The sequence below is a fragment of the Sprattus sprattus genome (genome assembly GCF_963457725.1).
Source record: "Sprattus sprattus genome assembly, chromosome: 11".
NCBI classification, from domain to species: domain Eukaryota; kingdom Metazoa; phylum Chordata; class Actinopteri; order Clupeiformes; family Clupeidae; genus Sprattus; species Sprattus sprattus.
Window position 1 is genome coordinate 3,224,910 of NC_137909.1, and position 19,874 is coordinate 3,244,783.

The following is a 19,874-nucleotide window of genomic DNA, read 5'->3' on the forward strand; positions in this document are numbered from 1 at the left end:
AAAGCAGAAGATTTCAGTCTGGTTTAGCATGATTCACATTTGCCAGCTTGATGCCAAAACTTCGAGGGGATAAAGTGTTTGAAGGACAGCCCTCCTTTCCAATTAATCATGGACTAGTCAATGTGATGTCAATGGGGTAAAACATCTGATTAAAAGAGTTAGTTATTGGGGTGGAAAAGAGGGGATCAGTTGAGGTGGTGTTTGAGGGGAAGGGAGTCTGTCCTCCAGCTCCATTCCCTCATCCACTTCATCCAAGGCGGCCAAATTATCTGGCAGCTCCTCGCAAAACGAGTTGTCAGATTCAGGCTCGTCATTTTAGTCAGCATCAACATAAGCATCTTCAAGATCGACGGTGAAGATGTCCCGAATTTTATCATCAGTGAGCTGTTGCCTCCTTTCAAAATTTCTTGTCATGTTTATTTAGTTTTGTGAGTTAACGTTTACGCTACTTGTTTTTCTGTAATAAATGAATGAATGCGATGCAGGTATCGGTGTGTCATTATTTTTTTCAAACTGTTGCATGTTGTGGATGCGCTGATAGTGCGCAAATATGATTTGTCAGTGACAAGTGATTGTAATATGAAAAGGTGTCTGCGCAGTTTGTGTGCATCAATGATGAGACTACAATTATGCGTATCCTGAGGAGCATATGCCTCTAAGCTAGTCAGCTCGTGAAGCATTTCATGTACGGTATATTCCCGCTGCGATGCTGGTTTTCATATCGAGCTGTCGTTGGAATTGATATTTGGCTGAGTATTGTACCATACATGATTATTTTCAGTTATGTATATTTAATTTACCATTAATACAAGTTTCATGAAAAAAAAAAACACTTGTTGTGCTTGTCTTGTACCGGAGATCATGTCTTCCCTATACTTGCAAACGTTGTAACTTTGCCATGTACAATTGGACGTGGACCACACAAATATAGTAAGCCTACATATAGTAAACAAAATTATACTGACAAGACGATTTTAAGAAGCATAACGGATGAAGGTGGCTGAATGTACAATGTTAGCTCACGTTAGCGAAGATAGTAACCCACACAGAGGCTTATTGTTACGCTGCTATTGGAATGCTTGTGTCGCCACATTCTAGTCACACCCGTGTGACAGTACGTCTTTGCGGAAAATTGGCTGCTGTCACACTGGTAACTGAAAGGTTAATCATTATTGTGTGAGTATAGAAATAAATGATATACAGTATATATGTTTATGTACCGAGATATACCAAGCATTTATGTTCCCGAAACTGCGGAATGTTATTTTATGACTAAATCCTGCTATCTGGATCACGTTAGATATGTGAAAGTGGATGCATTATTTTCAGCGCGCATTGGTTGCTTTAATTACATTTTTCTAATTTGATTGTAGTGATCAGTAATTCTTGTGTGAATGTAGAACTATAAGAGATGTTCTTGCACCTAAATATACACTCTCTATGTATTACTAGCACCACAACTGCAACATTAGCACCTGTTGCAGGCCTTTTGTCTCTGTGGTCTCAGCCTCCCCACTCTAGAGCTCCCCCATCAACTGCAAAATTAGCACCTGTTCAACCATGATGCAGGCCTTTTGTCTCTGTGGTCTCAGCCTCCCCACTTTAGAGTACCCCCATCATTCCCCCATTACCTTCAACATTAGTATCTATTCATTCATGATGCAGGCCCTTTTCTCTCTAATCTTGCCTATTCAGTAATCTATATGTTGATTGTTTTTGCTGGATTGCTGTGTTGTTTTTGTAACACTTGGCAATTGATTTCTTTTTCCCAGAGATGTCCCTGCAGAAGATGACCCTTCAGACCTGCCAGGGCCCTCATGTCCTCCTCCAGTGAAGAGGAAAAGGACCACAAGGCGTGTGAAGACAGCCACCAGGAAGACAACACCCACACCATTGCTGCCTGCAGAGGATGTTGCTACAGACCTGCCAGGGCCCTCATGCCCTCCTCCAGTGAAGAGGAAAAGGACCACAAGGCGTGTGAAGACAGCCACCAAGAAGACAACACCCACACCATTGCTGCCTGTAGAGGATGCCGAGGATGTCCCACTGGTGGACAGGTGGCATGATGGTTCTGAGGAGGATGTGTGCCCCCCACAGTTTCCATTCTGCCCTAAGAGGACACCTGGACCACAGCTGGATTTCCAGAAGTCTTGCAGCCCCCATGATATTTTCAAGCTGTTTTTCACACCCAGTGTCACTCAAACTCTGTGCACCAACACCAACAAATACGCTGCCCGGAAGCGTGCGCATGGTGCAAAGACGCAGTGGAAAGACGTGAAACCAGCTGAGATGTATCGATTCCTGAGCATTGTTGTGTATCTCGGCCTGACCAGGGTGACCACTGCAAGGGACCTGTGGAGGAAGGATCACCTTTTCAGGTTTCCCTTTCCTGGAGATGTCATGAAAAGCTACAGGTTTATTACCATCAGTGCAAACTTTCATATGAGTGACCCAGCTACTGATGTACTGAATGAGCGCCGCCTTCGTCAGCCTAGACATGATGGCCTTTTCCGCCTGAAGCCTCTCCATGATGACATCCTCACGGCCTGCAGAGCACACTACCACCCACGGAAGAACCTGTCTGTTGATGAACGGATGGTACCCACAAAAGCAAGGATCGGTATGAAGCAGTATATGAAGGACAAGCCCACGAAGTGGAGCTACAAGCTGTTTGTCATGGCCGATAGCAAGAGTGGATACACCTGTGACTTCTCCTTATACCAGGGGAAGGGCAAGCATCCAAGTGGCAATGGGCTGAGTTTTGATGCAGTTGTCGACTTGCTCAAGGTGCCCAATCTTGGCACAGGGTACAATGTGTATGTTTAAGCAATATAGTACGAGTGGGAGTGGGGTAGGTAAGGGAAAATCCAACGGGAGGCCGAGTGGCGTAGGCAACAACACCCGTGGGATTATCCCTTACCTACCCCACTCCCACGAGTGCTATATTGTTTTTATAAAACAATTCTACAGTCAACAAATTAACATTTCAACACAAAGTTATTGATTCAAAATGGTTTATTTTGCCATTGTTTCTCCGCAACAAAAAATAGTTCCATTGTCAATGTCTTGGTATGGAATTTTAAGAACTTTAAATTAACGGTTATCATCAACACAAATATTTCATCAGGGAGTGATTTATTATTAGCTGTGAAAAGTCCCAGACAGTTGGTATGTTGACGGATAATCCAACTCATGGAACGTCTCTCGTCCAATCAGAAACAGCTAAATAACGCGATAGAACCCAATTGTTTTATAATGACAATTACTACACCACCGCCAAGCTTTTCAACCACCTTCACAAGATGCACTTTGGGGCCTGTGGGACCATCCAGGAGAACCGACTGGGGTGTCCGAAAACACAAGCCAATGCAATGGACAAAAAGACGAAGCGAGGGGGAATTCGCTGGATCCGCAAGGGCTCCTTGCTGTATGTGAAGTGGAAGGACACACGTGACGTTGCCATGCTTTCCACAATCCACAAGGCATAAAGTGGGATTCTGTGCAATGGCGTGTCCGTCACCCTCATACAGGCTGGTCCAAGAAGGAGTTTCCTGTGCCTGACCAAATCAAGTACATGGAGGGGGTGGACCTCTCTGATGCCCTCATAAAGTACTTCACAGTGACCCGGAGGACAAGGCGGTTCTATATGATGTTTCTACACTTTGTTGATATTGCGGTGGTAAACAGCTTCATAATCCACAAGGAGATGGCAGAGGCAAAGAAGCAGAAACCCCTCACCCAGAAGATGTTCAGGGTGCTTCTGCGTGACCAGCTGTCATCCAACTCCGGGGGTGGAAGGCAGAAGTCAGCTGTTGGGGGAGCCACGGCTTCTAAGGCAGCTGTTGGGCGAGCCACGGCTTCTAAGGCAGCTGTTGGGCGAGCCACGGCTTCTGTGCCACCAGAGCAACAGAGACTGTGTGTCCCAGAACTAGTCTGTGAACTCTCCAATGATCCTACCCTGAAAGCCACCAAGGGGAGGAGGAGGTGCAAAATCTGCAAGAACCTCACTATGTGGCTATGCAGGGCTTGTCAAGTGGCCCTGTGCATAATCCCAGGGCGCTGTTGCTACGCATTGTGGCATGATGACAAAGCAGCCAGCGTGTCTGATTTATTTATTTTTTTGTTATAATTTTACATTTTTATACATACATTTTTGTAAATAATTATTTTTTTCTGTGTTTCTATTTGTAAAAACATCAGGACAGACTACACCTCAGACAAGTACAAAACCACAAAAACATTCATAATAATGTGAAAATGTCCTTCTAAATGGATTTTGGTAGGTTTTTGATAGGGTATAGGCAATCATTTATATTCTCACAAAAAAATACAAAACAATGGATTATATTACACTGGAATTAATTTAAATTGGTTTGCTGAACTACAGATGACAAGAAAAAGTTTAAATTCTTGATTTATAGTGACTTTTGTATTTGGTGATTTGGAGAGGCCAGGAGAAACTTGGAGACGTCTAAAGACACCTTATAGGAACTGATCTGTAACATTTGTAAACTTTTGTCTATCTGCTTGAAACTTTGTACACACACTGTCAAGATGTTGTTGAATCAGGAAATATAAGTTTTAGTTTCCTCTGATATTTTAAAACCCAAGATTATACTGAAACAAAAAAGAAAACCATACGCGTTTTTTCTTCTTCTGACAAATCCTTAATTTTGATGGTCTGAACTTTAAACTAAAATGTCATAATAAAACACTTTAACTTATTGCAGTTGGTGGCCCAAGAGTCTTCTTCAATTTAAGCCATGAATGGTTATTATGCAATGTGTAGAACAATAGATATTCAAGTTTTAAATGAAGCGGAAATAGGCAGAATTGACAAAAAAGCCATTGGTTGCAAACAGGTTAAACCTTAACTGTAAACTTTAAACCTCTCAAAAAAAATGTCTTATTCTAAAGGTGCCTTTTAGGAACCTACACCATCATACAGATGACACAGTGCCTTTGTCAAAGTTTCACTGCGGTTTTGGGGTTTTAACCTTCTGGAATCAAACTCAGACAGGATCAGATCATTTTCAAAACTTTCAAAAGTGGATTCACAGTCAAAAGTATTTTTTTCCTAATTAAGCCTATGATCAGCTAAAATCCTTTGCTTGTAATATAATTGCCCATTGCCTGTTTAGATTGAAAAGATTTGTAGAGGTGCAGTCCGATCAAAGAGCAAATGAACAGTCTTTTAAACACTTAAATGGATTGCCTCTCATCTTGATTGGATGGTTGCGCATGTTGAGCACTACATGCATGTAATAACATAGAATACATAAAACAAATAACAAAATTGCCATATGTCCGTTAATGATGATCATACAAAAGATAACCTTAAATTTGCGTTTTAACCAAAACATATCAAAGCAGTAACGGAAGTATATCTTAGTTTTTATTTTATTAAATAATTCAATTCACAAAATCTGATCGCCTCACCCTTAACAGTGGGGGAATAGACAATGAGGATAGTATAAGGTTACAGTGAGCAAACCTAGTTAATGTTTAGGTCTGCTACAGTTACCCTGACAAAACTTTTCTGGCTTTCAAAGTTTATCAAGCTTGCAACAACTCACTTGTTGTCTTTGGCAACTATAGACTGCTGTAGTCTTTAACTCCGTCCACATAAGCAGATTGACTGCCTGACATTTCTATTGCTTGGTTATACCCGAAAAAATTAAGTTAAGTAATTAGATAGGTAGCATTAGCCATATAGAGTCAAGTTCATTCTTTTGTATTAGGCAGTTTTTTAGAGATCATCCAAGGAAATTGTGAGTCAATAGTGAGTTCTAATTGTTATGGGTTTATCAGAATAGTAAGCAAAAACCTTGATTTGTATTGTTGAGTTGACATGATGATACAACTCTTTATTTTGCAAATATACTGTATGTTGCAGAAAATAGTAACAATAAACTATTTTCATGAATTTTATCATCACAGACTCTGTTGGCACAAAAACACATTACTACATCATGATTTAATTTTTAAGTAATAATAACGGCCACCAGTAAAGGAAAGGGGGCTCTTGAGGGACCGGATCAGTTCAAGAGGAGGCACTTGGCTAAACGGCCAATGCGGAAGCCTGACATCATAGACCACTAGAGGGCGATCTTCAGGCGGAAATGGACAGTGGAGAGGTACTTCCGTCTGCTCACCACTACCATGAAGAGCTCGGGCTGAGGGACAAACCTCGTCTAATTCACAATTGCAAATGAGACCGGATTCAACATGGAGCAGAGCAGGTGCAAAGCACTTGCACCTCTGGGTGCCTCTCACGTCTTCTCATGAATTTTATGTGTTTGACTTAGACCGGTGTGGGAGGTGTTGGCAGGAGATACTTCCTGGAGAGGAAGAGGAGGACCTGGGGTCGTGGGACCAATAATTGGAGGAGGAGTTTGAGTTTCTTCAGTGCCGGAAGATAAGGGCTTGCATCATGTCCGTGTTTTTTTTACTTTAATTTTTTATGTTTATAATACATTATTTAATTTGTTTGTATTATTATTTATTTATAAAAAGATCAAGTGTTCAAAGTGTTTCAAATCAAAATTTCAAAATTATTGATAAATTACATACATAATCATGCCATGTTTGTTTGCGTGTATAAGTGAATAGACACTCTTGCAACTGAATCAGGTCCAATTAGTCAAAAAATACCCAAATCACAAAAATAACACTAGGTAGATTAACATTTGCTTATCAAAACATTTTTTGACTAAGTTGTTTGCATAAAGCATGGACTGTTATATGTAAAGGTAGGTGGCATGCATATTAATGCACGAAAACAGATGCGTTAAGTGGAACGAAATGGGAGTGGCCAATATTAGGGATAACCTCATACATACTCATGTAACGTGTCACTGAAAACATTAATATTTAGAAACACATACACTGTTAAATAAGTCGTGCAAGTTAAACTAGACAAATATCTGTCTCAAAAAAACGTTTGTTTTGGTACGCTAATACATGACTTGAATCTATAAATTGACTAAGCACATCAGGGCTTTGAACCAGAATTTTTTCCCAATTCGTTCGTTCCGAACAGAAACAGTATTTTAACGTTTCCGGTTTTCGTTTCAACCCTAAAATTGACGTTCCTGAACCGGTTAGAACAAAAAAATAAGTTCCTGAACCGGTTAATAGCGTTCCATGTCAGCTGCGGGACATACAAATAAGTAGGCTGATCAATAGGACTTTAAAATAACCTTTTATGTCTCTATCCTGTCATTTAACATTAAAAAAGCACTATAGGCTACATTATGTAAGCGGCATAACTGTAATTCTGACATTTTGTAAGTATTATACATGAATTAAGACAAGGAAAATGTATGCTATGTTGTTTATTGGGCAAACAAAACATAACAGCATTTGGTAAAAACCTCCTCAGGGCCCAACCGTATTAGCTTACGTTTTAAATAAAGACTTAAAAACTAGGGTAGGTTATGCTGGACAATAGCCAGGTAGTCTACTGCCAATGCTAACTGTCCAACTTAGCTATATTTTCATTAACTTGACCCTGCAGATTTTAACAACAATGCATTGAACTTCGTACCTATCTTAAAAGATAGAATTCCTATTTAAAACCAAACATGTGTGAGATACTTGGTACAATATTTACCTCTTCTTAAGATTGAGTTTGAAAGACTGGTGGCTACAGCTTGTGCATATATTTGATCCGATAAGGCTACTAGCTGGCGGCGGCAAGTTCTCTATCGAAGTGAACAACCGGAAGTGAACATCACCAATCATATTGCATTTAGGAATCTTGTGAAAGAACGAAAAAATAACGTTATTAACCGGTTACCATTATTTTAGGTAAACGATTCTGATCCGAAACATAATTTTTTTTTAAGTTTCTGGTTTCGTTCCGTTCCTAGCAAAACATCAAAAGTTTCTGGTTTTCGTTTTCGTTCCGTGAACCGGTTCAAAGCCTTGAAGCATATCGTTTTTTTAACAGTCTGGCCCGCTAACCAGTGCTAGCATGCTAGACTTTAGGAGCAAAATCAAATCATGACTATAATTGTGTGATGTTAGCCTGTGCTTACTTTTCATCAAGTCAAATAGAACTTACAGCACAGGCTTCCATATTTTGTTCAATCCAAGTCTCACCTTGTACACCCCAATCCCAGGGTCGATCAGGAAGGATTTGCTGGATGTGGATGGCTGGTTGTCTGCCGGAGGATTGCAAGACTTCCCCTGGCTGTTACTGCTGCTGTTGCTGTTGACTGTGGCCACAGCTGATGGGGAGGATGGAATCACAACAGGTGTGGTGGTGGATGGACAAGGACTACTGGCCACATCCTCACATTCCTTAGCGGTAGGACTGTCTGGAGGATCAGTCTGGGAGCGAATTAGGAGCTGAATAATGTCATTAAGGCCCACATTGTAGTCAAACAGCGTCTGGCCATCCTCCATCTTCAACAGAGACAAGAGGAGAGAAGGCACATTCTATTAACAGGGCAGTTGATCGCTGATCTCTCTCTCACTCACTCACTCACTCACTCACACACTCACACACTCACACACTCCCTGTACAAGAAATATGGAATCCTTTTCAGACATGCATTTCTACAAGCAGGCCATATCGCTGTCTCTTTTAAGCCTCACAGAAAATGCCCACCTTTCATTAGCCAACACAGCAGCAGTCTGGAAAAAGCTACTAGCAGCTGTCTGAAAGAGCTGAACCCACAGAGCACAGCGTAGAAAGCCTAATACCATGACAGCCTGTCTGCATCAGAGAGCAAGAGAGACTCCGCCATTTTCTCTTTGACTGATGTGGACTGCTCCTCTACTCATTGTTATGGGAGAAGGGGGGACCAGTAAGATGGCGCAATAACACCTCCATCGTCTGCGTCGGGCATTTCATGTTTTTCAATGAAATCTCATGAATTTGACATGCATCAACACCTGCCCATCTGCATCGAGTCGACATACCACTGCACTCCCACAGCCATTTAAACACATCATATATGAAAGCCTACAATCATGTCCACTGATATGAGTACTATGTGTATAAACAAACACTTTAAATGCTCATCAGTTGAATGAGAGAGAAAACATCAAGCTTTACTCCAATCCCCATCATCACGACTCGGTGACAGAACCGAGACCATTTCCTAATTATTTTCCCCAATCACTCTGGCGCTGGGGTCACATCTCTCCTCTATTTTAAAGTAATAATCTCTACATCTTTTAGTATTTACCAACACAAAAGGAAAGTCTGTTTAGTAATCCTTAAATAGTAAGACATAGGCCTAGAAAGACTGGGGCATTCAAGAATTTATCAATGACTATGTTTCTACGGTGACAATGATTTTGAATAACAATGGTATTTTCACACTCAATGGTTACCTTCAGTTTTAGCCATAATCTTTTTTCAGACAATGGCACACCAAGAAATCTGAACAAAGACAAAGCCGAGATATTAAACAACCAATGATTATTGTATGTTCATAATATGTTGTCATTGTAATGCAGTCATTTATCTTGATCCAACTATCTTTAACCATTACATTTTGATGGCAAACTCAAAAGTGATCCCTTTCAAAGGGTAAAGGATAGGGAACAGGGCGCCACTCCACCGGTCATACCTGTACATATCTAGACTATAAACTATATGAATAAGCAACTCCACCTGTCATAACTGTACATATCTATCTGACTATAAACTACTCTAGTTTGTGGGATGGTCATATATTAACAGTGAAGATCATAGTGCACTATATGGCAACAAGAACTCTGTATGAATGTGTATGAATCATTTTCTTGGTGAACACATCTCCAAATAACCACACAAACATCTCAATTATATAATTATTATACAGATCTGAGGTAAAACCAGCATGAAACTTCATGAAATTAAAAGCGGATTTAAGTGACTTCTGGACAAATGGTAGTTCCGAACAAAGTTCTGGGGATTTAAGGCTTCTCACATTGATGTGAGTGCTTATCAAACAGACTCTATAGGAAACCAGAAAAAATCCAAAAGTATACTCAAAATGCCCTCAGCATTTCTTCTTCATATGTTGTTCGGTGGATTGTAAAAACTGCAAATCAACCTTAAGAAGACCACTTCCAGAGTAATGTAGTTCAAATGTAATTACGCAGATACTACAGATAGTGGTGTATACTGTATATGTGCAAGTGTGTTTGTGGCATGCGCATTTGTCTGGAAACGCCCCGTGCTCCACCAGACACTGTCCCTCCCCCACCCTCCGACACTGGAGCAAGAAAGAAAACGAGGGGGAAAATTGAAATAGGTCACATTTCTAATCAAGAGAGAATCCACCACAGCAGCCGAAAACAGCCACACAGACAGCACTGGATACACAGTCATGTACCAGCTCAGTGTGAGTGTGTGTGTGTGTGTGTGTGTGTGTACAGCACTGGCTACCCAGTCATTTAACGGTTCGGTATGTTATGTAACTGCCCCTTAGTTAGAATTTGCCTATTGTAACTCACCATGTCTCTAATGGCAGTAGTCAATATGTGAGGTGGACAAACCAGCCTAGCAAATGCCATTCCTACCAGACATGCATATCTGATGTTTTCGGCAGTGAAAGCTTGTGCTGTCCTCCGGCAAATTCGTCGGATGCCCACGCTTGGTCAAGTTAGCTTGTTCAGAATAACAGACTTGTAGAAGACGGCTTAGCGAAAGAATGTGTTTATTCAGTCACAAGCCACAGTCAGCTCCAAACAGCACAAGCATGCACAAGGCACGTCTGCTGCTGAGGAGTCGGTCTCCTTGCTTCTTCTTTTTCTCATTACAAAAGGTTGTGACTCTTATAGTATAGAATTAACATGTAAACAGTACCAAGAAATGAAAGGTGTGTCCGTAAATGAAAGTAGGAGGTATTAACTAATTTGGTCTAATTGAATTGTTTGTCTGGGGTCCTGGCTCCGGGACATCCCATAGAACCATTGATCTCCAGCTGTCCTTAAGCTACATCAAGAGTCTGGCTTGATGGTCCTTCCTGGCCCTGGACAAAAGACAGGATCTATCTTGATGTCTCAACCAACATCAAATGGTCAGGGAACCAAATGTTTAGGAAGCAGGCCTGACGCTCCGTCTGAAACCTAGTTGCATATTCACAGAATGGGCCTTGCCATGATGCATATGAGATTGTATTATGTAAACTAAAACCTATGTATCTAACTGAATCTAACAGCAGTGAAACGCTACCTTTCTGCCACCTGAGATTAGGGGTGTCACGATACCAAAAATTCAGTAGTCGATACCAATACCAGTAAAATAACACAATTCTCGATACCAATTTCGATACCACGGTAAAAAAAAAAAAAAGGATTTCCCTACATTCCATGTACTTGAACTTGAAACATGAACTTCTTTATTAAAATATGTGAAAATAGCATATGTCATAAGCCATACAAAACATGTGCAATATAGCATAGCACAACATAATAAAGTGCAATTAATGGTTAAAGTGCAACAACTAGTGACCCCAGACACATTCCAGACAGTGCAAAACAAAACCCTGGATATAACAGTGCAGCCATTCAGCTAACAAGATGAACATGAGTTTTGAGCTTCTTAAAGGACGTATTTAATACAAAATAAATAGAAATGTTCAGTGATGCGGCGAAATTCCAGCTGTCAATTGCAAATTGTCTTATACATCGACTGGATTGAGTCTATGGCATCGGAATTTTTTTTTGGGTAATCGTGTTTTGTCAAACCAATTGCATATTTATGTTTAACTATATTAAACAAGGACATTCTGTGAATTTCCCTAGTTTAGTCATGATTCTTGCAAGATACATGCACTCTTTCTCTCTCTATCTAATTCTAACCAAGGTAGGCTAAAGGCTAACGTTAAAACTACACCATAGCTTACCTAAACTACGTACATAACATTAGGCATTGTAACACACGTGCCCATCCTTTTAAACATCATGTAACGTGTATTTCAGTATGACAGATTTAAAAAACTGAAAAACTGCATCATTTGGATGTTGTTAATATGAATCAGAACTATCATTGAGTTCTTTAAACAAATACAGATGACAGTACTTTCAATTTAGCAAAGCACCTGAAAGACAATCTCCCTTGGTCTGAAGAACACGGTAGCATCGTTTGCATAATGTTCAAAAGTAGGGTGACTAGACGTCCTGTTTTACCCGAACATGTTCTCTTTTCGAGACCTAAAAAATGCGCCCAGCATGGATTCCAAAAGCGTCCGGGATTTAGCCTCGTCGGATATTTTTGTTTCTCTGGGTGTTTCACAAACTAATATTACGTCTTTTGGAAAGGGTATCTCCGTTACATTCCACCTTTTGGCGCGTGCTCTCATTGGTCGACCGCCTTCCCAGTGTTGCCAGATATGATAATTATCCTCCAAAATGAGCCTGATACGATACGCCATTTCCAGTCTGGCAACACTTCACACCTGGCCGCCTCCACTAGTTTCATCGTTTACAATAGTAAATGGCAGATCTGTGTGTGAAAAACATGTCAAAACTTCGACTGGAACACCGAAACGTATACTGCCCCCGTCAGTTCCAGAAGAAGTGCAGCACCGATTCTAACAGCTGGCACCGGCGCTCGCGGTACCTACGGTGCTTAAAAAAAAATGGGTATTGTCGGGGTTTTGATATTTTAGTACCGAAAGGTACCGTAAGTATCGGTTCTCGTGACATCCCTACCTGAGATATGGATAGAGAAAAACGGATTTGGAAATCTAAGGTTAGTTTGTTGCATTGGGGTGTTTTTTTCCAGTGGCTTCGCTCAAATCATTGTCTAGGCCAGGCATGGGCAAACTACGGCCCGTTGGGCTTTTTAATCCGGCCCACCGAACAACTCCAAATATTGTTAAATTCAATTTTACCTTTCTCCTGTAATGCCCCCATTTCCCCGCTAGATGGCGCATGATCTCGCAATGCATGTGTGGGCCAAAGCTAGCTTTGTTTATTGTTTCCATGGTAACTTGAGCCATCTCAGAATAATTCACTTTTCTGTCGGCAATTTCTGTTATGCAGCACATGAAGGAAAGGAGGAGAAAGGAGGGTAAAGAAAAAGGTGCTTGATCTTTGTCATGCATATTTTTAAATTATGCACATGTAGAATAATACAGTGCCACTTTAAAGTATGTGAACCCCTTTACCACTTAGGAGTTTTCTGTTGTTTTACCATGATTTTTCATTTTTTCATCACCAATTTTCCATAGAAGGAATGTCAGGTTTATGTTTATCATTAGCATGTACTTTTTTTTAGAGGGAATTGTTTGAGTAGCCAAAAGACTACATGAAACACGGAATTAGTCCATTTCATGGGTCTACAATCAGACGAAAATTGAATAGACATGACATTCATGATCGGGTTGCTAGAAGGAAGCCTCTGCTCTCAAGAAAGAACAAAACTGCCCGTTTCAACTTTGCCCGAGAGCACTTGGATAAACCAAAGGCCTTCTGGAAGTCCCTTCTTTGGACAGATGAGTCCGAGATAGAATTATTTTGTCAAGATCAAAACCAACAATTTTCGTCTGATTGTAGACCCATCTACATTTACCCCAGATGCTGCCAGAGAGGTCCGAAACTCTTTAGAGGTGATGTGTGGGTTGACTTTTACCTGATTTATTCTTCTTCTGGTGCTTCTTGGTGATGGTCTTGATGGGCGTCCACTTCTAGGCAGAGATGCGGTCATGTTGAATGCCCTCCATTTCAAAATTATTTGTCTTGGATGGATGGATGGAGCTGGAATCTTTTGGAGATGGTCTTATAGCTTGCCCAAGACTGATGGGCTGTCAGTACCTTCTTCCTGATGTTCTCGGATATCTCGTTTCCTCTCAGCATTGTTGATCTGTGTGGGTACACCTTGGCACTACAGTAGTTTGGTTGGTTCCCTCTCTCTTTTATTCTGTGTTGCCCAAACCTTTCCCTAAGGATGTCTCAGATGATCGGTTTGCTCAATTGACTAATTAATCACCCAAATAAGTTGCACTGAATCTGTTACCTGCTAGACTTTATCAATTCAGCTGGAGGTTCACTTACTTTTGAAATGGACTAATTCCATGTTTCATGTAGTTTTTTGGGTACTCAAACAATTTCCTCTAAACAAGTACATGCAAATGATAAACATGAACCTGACATTTCATCTATGGAAAATTGGTGATAAAAAAATGAAAAATCATGGTAAAACAACAGAAAACGCTTAAGTGCTCAAGGGGTTCACATACTTTCAAGTGGCACTGTATTTACAGTGGTGGCCAAAATTATTGGAACACCTGACAGATCTGAGAATAATTACCTTTTTTTTGCCTCCAAAACATGATTTAATTTCAGAATGTTCATGAAACATGCAGATGGCTGTTCTGAGCACAACAAATATCAGATGAAGTGATTCCTACTGTTTTTATCCACTTTTAACTTTAATATGTGGTACGTCCACCTTTTGCAGCAATTACAGCAGCACATCTCTCTAGCATAGAGTCAATATATTTCTTCAGAACTTCAACAATAATGTTATCCCATGCCTTCTGCAACTCAAGCCAAAGGCTTTCCTTGGAATTTACAGTAGATCTGTCGAGTTTATTTTCCAACTTGCCCCGAATTTGCTTGATGGGTTTGAAGTCCGGACTTTGAGAGGGCCGGTCCATAATTTTCAATGTTCCAGCAGATTCCTTGTCGCCGGTAGATCCGGCAATAGTTAAAATAATGTTTATGGTCATTGTCCTCTTTGAAAATAAATCCAGGCCCAATAAGACGTCTCCAAGAAGGAACTCTGTGCCTCACCAGAATGTTGTGGTATACTTTTGTATCCATGATGCCATCAAATTAGCCAAAGTCACCTGTTCCTGAGGCTAAAATTGCACCCCACACTATAATACTACCCCCTCCTTGTTTAACTGTTGGCAAGAGACACTAATTTTTATATCTCTCCCCCTCACTTCGTGGAACATACACGCTTTGCTTGTTGCCAAACTATTCAAACCTGGACTCATCAGTACACAACACTTAAACCAATCTTTATTTGTCCATTTCTTGTGTTCTTTTGCAAATTTCAGGCGTTACACTCAAATGTTCTCTTTCAGTAATGTTTCTTTGCTGCTATTCTGCCAAAAAGTCCTTCTTCTCCCAGTTTCCGACGGACAGTTCTTGAAGACACTGTTGCACCATTAGCCATTGTGATGTTGATCTCGTCACACAGTTCTTGTAAAGTCTTTCTTCGGTCCTGAAGACTGAGAATTTTGAGATGCTTCACTTGTGTGTCTGAGAGTTTCGTTTTTAAACCTCCCTCCTTTCGGTTCTGGTGCCATGGTGGTCTAAAGTGTACTTTACAGTGCTGGGACTGCATCTCAAGTCCTTGGCTATGGGGCAGTAACTCCAGCCAGCATCAAAAAAAGCCTTTATTCGAACCCGTTGCTCACTCGTTAGCTCCTTCTTCACCTTAGCCATGTTCAAAGAGCAACATGTGCTTCAAGACTGCTTCTAGAGGCTTTGGATCTATACAATTTTGAGGTGTGGCCTCAGTGACAAAACCCTCATCAAAATCACTTAATGAGCAGGATAGGCCTTGTACATTCAAAAGAATCGCCAAGCTGTGTCCTAAGACTCTTGCATCACCATCAATTTAACCACAATAACACCTGACAATGATTACACAAGTAATTTGGCTTCTTCTGTGCAGGAACATGATTGTGTGACATTGACAGTGAAATAGGCCTAGCTTGTTTTTGTACGGAAAATGACCTAAATCTCATTATGATGGCTCTATTCTATGATTAATATAGCATAATGATGACTTTGTACATATTGAATTAGTTTTTAGGGTATTTTAATGGCCAATTCAACAAAAACAACTGAAAACTCTTAATTAAGTCTAGTGTTCTAATAATTTTGGCCACCACTGTATATGTATTTGAATGTTTTGAGAAGTGGGTATACGCTATGCTGACTGAAAAATAAGTGGGTATACTCCTCCGTATACCTGCGTATACCCTTGACTACACCACTGATTAGTTCACACAAACACTCCATCTATCTGTTCCTGGCCCGGCCCCTCTGTCAAATTTTAGAACCCATTGTGGCCCGCGAGTCAAAAAGTTTGCCCACCCCTGGTCTAGGCGCTGTTTTTGTTTCCATTGTGTTTAAGAATTGGACTTATACAGGTGAGCAGCCACTGGTGGAACGAGCGCCTCCACCAATAAAGGTGCTCTTCACATGAACGCCACTAAATGCCAAAGAGGATTTCATTTACCTCTGGACATGCAACCTCACCAGTGGACACAGGGCCCAAAACCACATGCAACCTCACCAGTGGACACAGGGCCCAAAACCACATGCAACCTCACCAGTGGACACAGGGCCCAAAACCACATGCAACCTCACCAGTGGACACAGGGCTCAAAACCACATGCAACCTCACCAGTGGACACAGGGCTCAAAACCACATGCAACCTCACCAGGGGACACAGGGCTTAAAATCACATGCAACCTCACCAGTGGACACAGGGCCCAAAACCACATGCACTGGATTCTGGATATGGGTGTGGCAACATTTTCTTCTATGACGGGGACAATATGCATGCACCAATCTCAAACATCACTGCTTTTAAATGACTATGCAACTACTTAACCTACGCTGTAGTACTGCTACTACTACTACTACTGATAATTATAATAATAATAATAAAGTGTTTGTGTAATTATTTCTTTAATACAATATTGTTTTAAACACCGGGGGTCCAGCTCCAACAGGAGTCTTTGGAGAAACACTGATAGTGGACACTTGCATTGTGCTGTAGGCTAGACATGTTTCTAAGTTCCCCACGGAATTAGAATGAGTCTGTATTCCACATCCTCTCTCTTTATCCATGCACTGCTTTATGTTGAAGCTTCTTGCGTCCCCTAACAAAACGGAGAAAGCAACCCTTGGCTCCGTGACTGGACTTACAGAGCTTCTATTGTTTCTACATAATTCAGCTTCTGCAACACAAGGTTTTCAATTGAAAACAATGGTGTCTCATTACCGCCGCGCTATTCTATTTAGCTGCCTCTACCCCACTACTGGTAAGTGGAATATAGTCACTACTGTATATGAAGTTATTGAAGTCAGATATCTACACTGTGCATAACAAAGACAGGTGTTGATTATTTTAAATTGATGACAGTTCTTCTTGGTATATTCCTATGACCAACCTTTAGACTAACCCTCGCCCAAAATTGTAGCAAGCTAAGGAAGTTAAAAGGTACAGTCCTCGGCTGAAACACGAGTTAAAGATCGGTCAGAAGGGGGTATAATTATTTCGGTAAAGAAACAAATCGTTTAGCCGACTACACAAACTGTCCATTACAGTAGCAAGAATTCCAGAATTACAATTAGAATTACATTAACCTAATTGATAGAGAGAATACATATTTTGCATACAGCATGTAGGCTTAGCCCTAACTCTGAACTTGGTTAAGGAATAATCAGCCAAACACACTCATTTACAGTTTTGGAAGAGGTCACACTCATGTTCTTGAACCTTGTGCAAATAAATTAACATTTGAGCAAGCCTGGGAGACCATTGTTCGTTGAAAAGTAGCAGCCATTAATGACCAATTCTCTGATCCACCTCAACACAGTTTCGAAGAGATAAGAGCATTGTGTTACTTATCTCCCCCCCCCTGAATTACAAAGATATTGATTCTTTACCATATCCTTCCTACAATATGCCCCCGGGACCCTATGCCCTGGCTTTAGGAGTGGGCAGTGTACCCAAATTGCTATATTGCCTGTGTATGAAGTTTGATAGGGGTAGTAAATATTCAGCAAATTAACATTTCAAAAAAATAACAACAATTCTAGAGATACATTTCCATAACAGTGTGAGCAGTGGCGAGCTAGTGAATCCACCTCTTAATACCATCATTATGACATTAACATAGTCGTGTACAACAGACTTGTATTAATATTTCCGGAGCATTTAAAATCAACACACCTGTATTAACAATTAAGAGTAGTAAACTATCATATGATCGCTTGGATACTGTCACAACTTAAAAATAAAAGGCGATTTTAAGGGATTAGTCTACAAAGTTGTATTAAGCGACAGCAGGCATTCTCAGCGGTACAATTTGCAGTGCCTCTCTGAAGCTGTGAGCCAGGTATACCGCTCGTAGTTACTGATTTGAAAGTGGCGGACAAACCCTTTTCCCGGCTGGGACAGGCTAGCTAGCGCAGGGGTTGGACGTGTCACGTTCAACGGGATACCTGCTAGCTGGCCCCGATGTCGCCAACTCGAAATCTGATTGGTTATCACAACTGTCCGTTTCAGTTAATTTAACTTAAATTAACTGAAACAGACAGTTGTGATAACCATTAAGATGTACAGGCGCCCTAACTGTTAATTCTGAAGGCCTCGGGGAAGATTTCTTGGAGCCTGGCAACACATAATAGCTGAAATATGATTGGATGAAAGCTCTAACATAAATATACAACGCTGGAAGCTATGAAATGAAGAGAATGGACTATGGGGAATAATTTAATACATATTTATGAAAGGAAAACATGAAAATTAAATGTATTTTCTGATGATGTTTAGGCCAGCAGAGAAGGCCTTGCTGGCCCTGACGGACCACCACTGAATGTGAGTGCAGTTGTGCCTCAGCAGCAGTTGGCCATTAAATTAAATTTAATTAAGTTCAATTCAATTTTATTTCTATAGAGCCCAAACAATACAATTATTTTAAGGCCATTGCAAATGTAATAGTAGCCAGTGGGTACAGTACTGTGCAGTGAGTAAACCTCACTCCCTGACACCTTCAGAGACATGCTAGTTCCTTGCTAGCTCACACTCCTAGCTGTTTAGATGTCAACGATCACCAATGGAACTTGTTCAGTCCGGAAGGGAATCAGTATCAATGCACTCAATCCCTATTGAAAACTGAATTTTCTGTGTCAGAAGGCATGGAAAAATAAGTGAGTTACATCAACTTTATGGTAAAATGTAGCTGAAAAGTTGTCAAGTTAGGCACTAGCAACAGAATAAGCTAACAGGTAGCTAGTGAAGCTAGCATTGTTTGTCAGCCAACTTCATTTTTCAGACCTTCTAAATTAACTTACTTCTCAAAAAGACTGAAGACAATCTTTATAATTTATTGAAAATTAGAGCAGGTTTATTAACAGTGCCCAAAATGTGCAATACTCAAAAAATTGTAAACAAAAGACTTTAAACAAAGAAAACTAAAAATGCAATCTACGCATACCAGCATTAAAGCACAGCCTCACAGCAAGTGGCCTCCATTCTAGCCGTATTCCCACTCTCCCTTTCACCCTTAAAAAAAGCCCATGAAGGAGGCTTCAGGAGGCTATAATCAAAGTTACCTCCAACTAAAACATTTAATGTGGCAAGTCTTGCTGGTAACATGAAATCACTCTCATTGAATTGAATGGTACATCTACTGGAGCGGTTTACAGTTACTAGGCAACAGGACTGCATGGAGCTCTTTTATTTTAGATTTAAAGGAACCAAATATCTTTGGTTTTCACGTAGAAATAGTTCTGAATGTGTTTTACTTTAACTCAAAGCAGAATTTTGTCAGAGTACAACATTAATGATTAACCTATAATGACTTGGTGCCAAAGCTCTGCACCCATTTATTTTTTTCAACTCGCCTGGGTAATTTCCTGTTGATATGAACGCGAGTCACGCAGACACTTTCCTGACCTAAGGAGTCTGAATAGGTAACTCTGGACAGACTCCAGATCCTACGCTGCAGACATTGTCCGGAGTTCATATTTGAAAGTAGCTTTATGAATTTGCCGACTGCTAACCAAATAAATCAGTAGGTCAACTCATCCCTTATCATCCCTCACACTCAAGCTCACAGTCACGTTCCCTTTAACCGGCCAGAGAAACGGTCCATCTCTCTTCAAG

General features: G+C 40.7%; 1 protein-coding gene across 1 annotated transcript in view; it reads right to left on the reverse strand.

Moving 5' to 3' along the window:
• Positions 1–19,874, reverse strand: part of uhrf2 (ubiquitin like with PHD and ring finger domains 2) — a 161,895-nt gene that overhangs the window by 118,242 nt on the left and 23,779 nt on the right. The window contains exon 2 of the mRNA XM_080848064.1: positions 8,107–8,412. Within this exon, the coding sequence (XP_080704190.1) occupies positions 8,107–8,412 (306 nt within the window). The remainder of the gene's footprint in view (positions 1–8,106; positions 8,413–19,874) is intronic.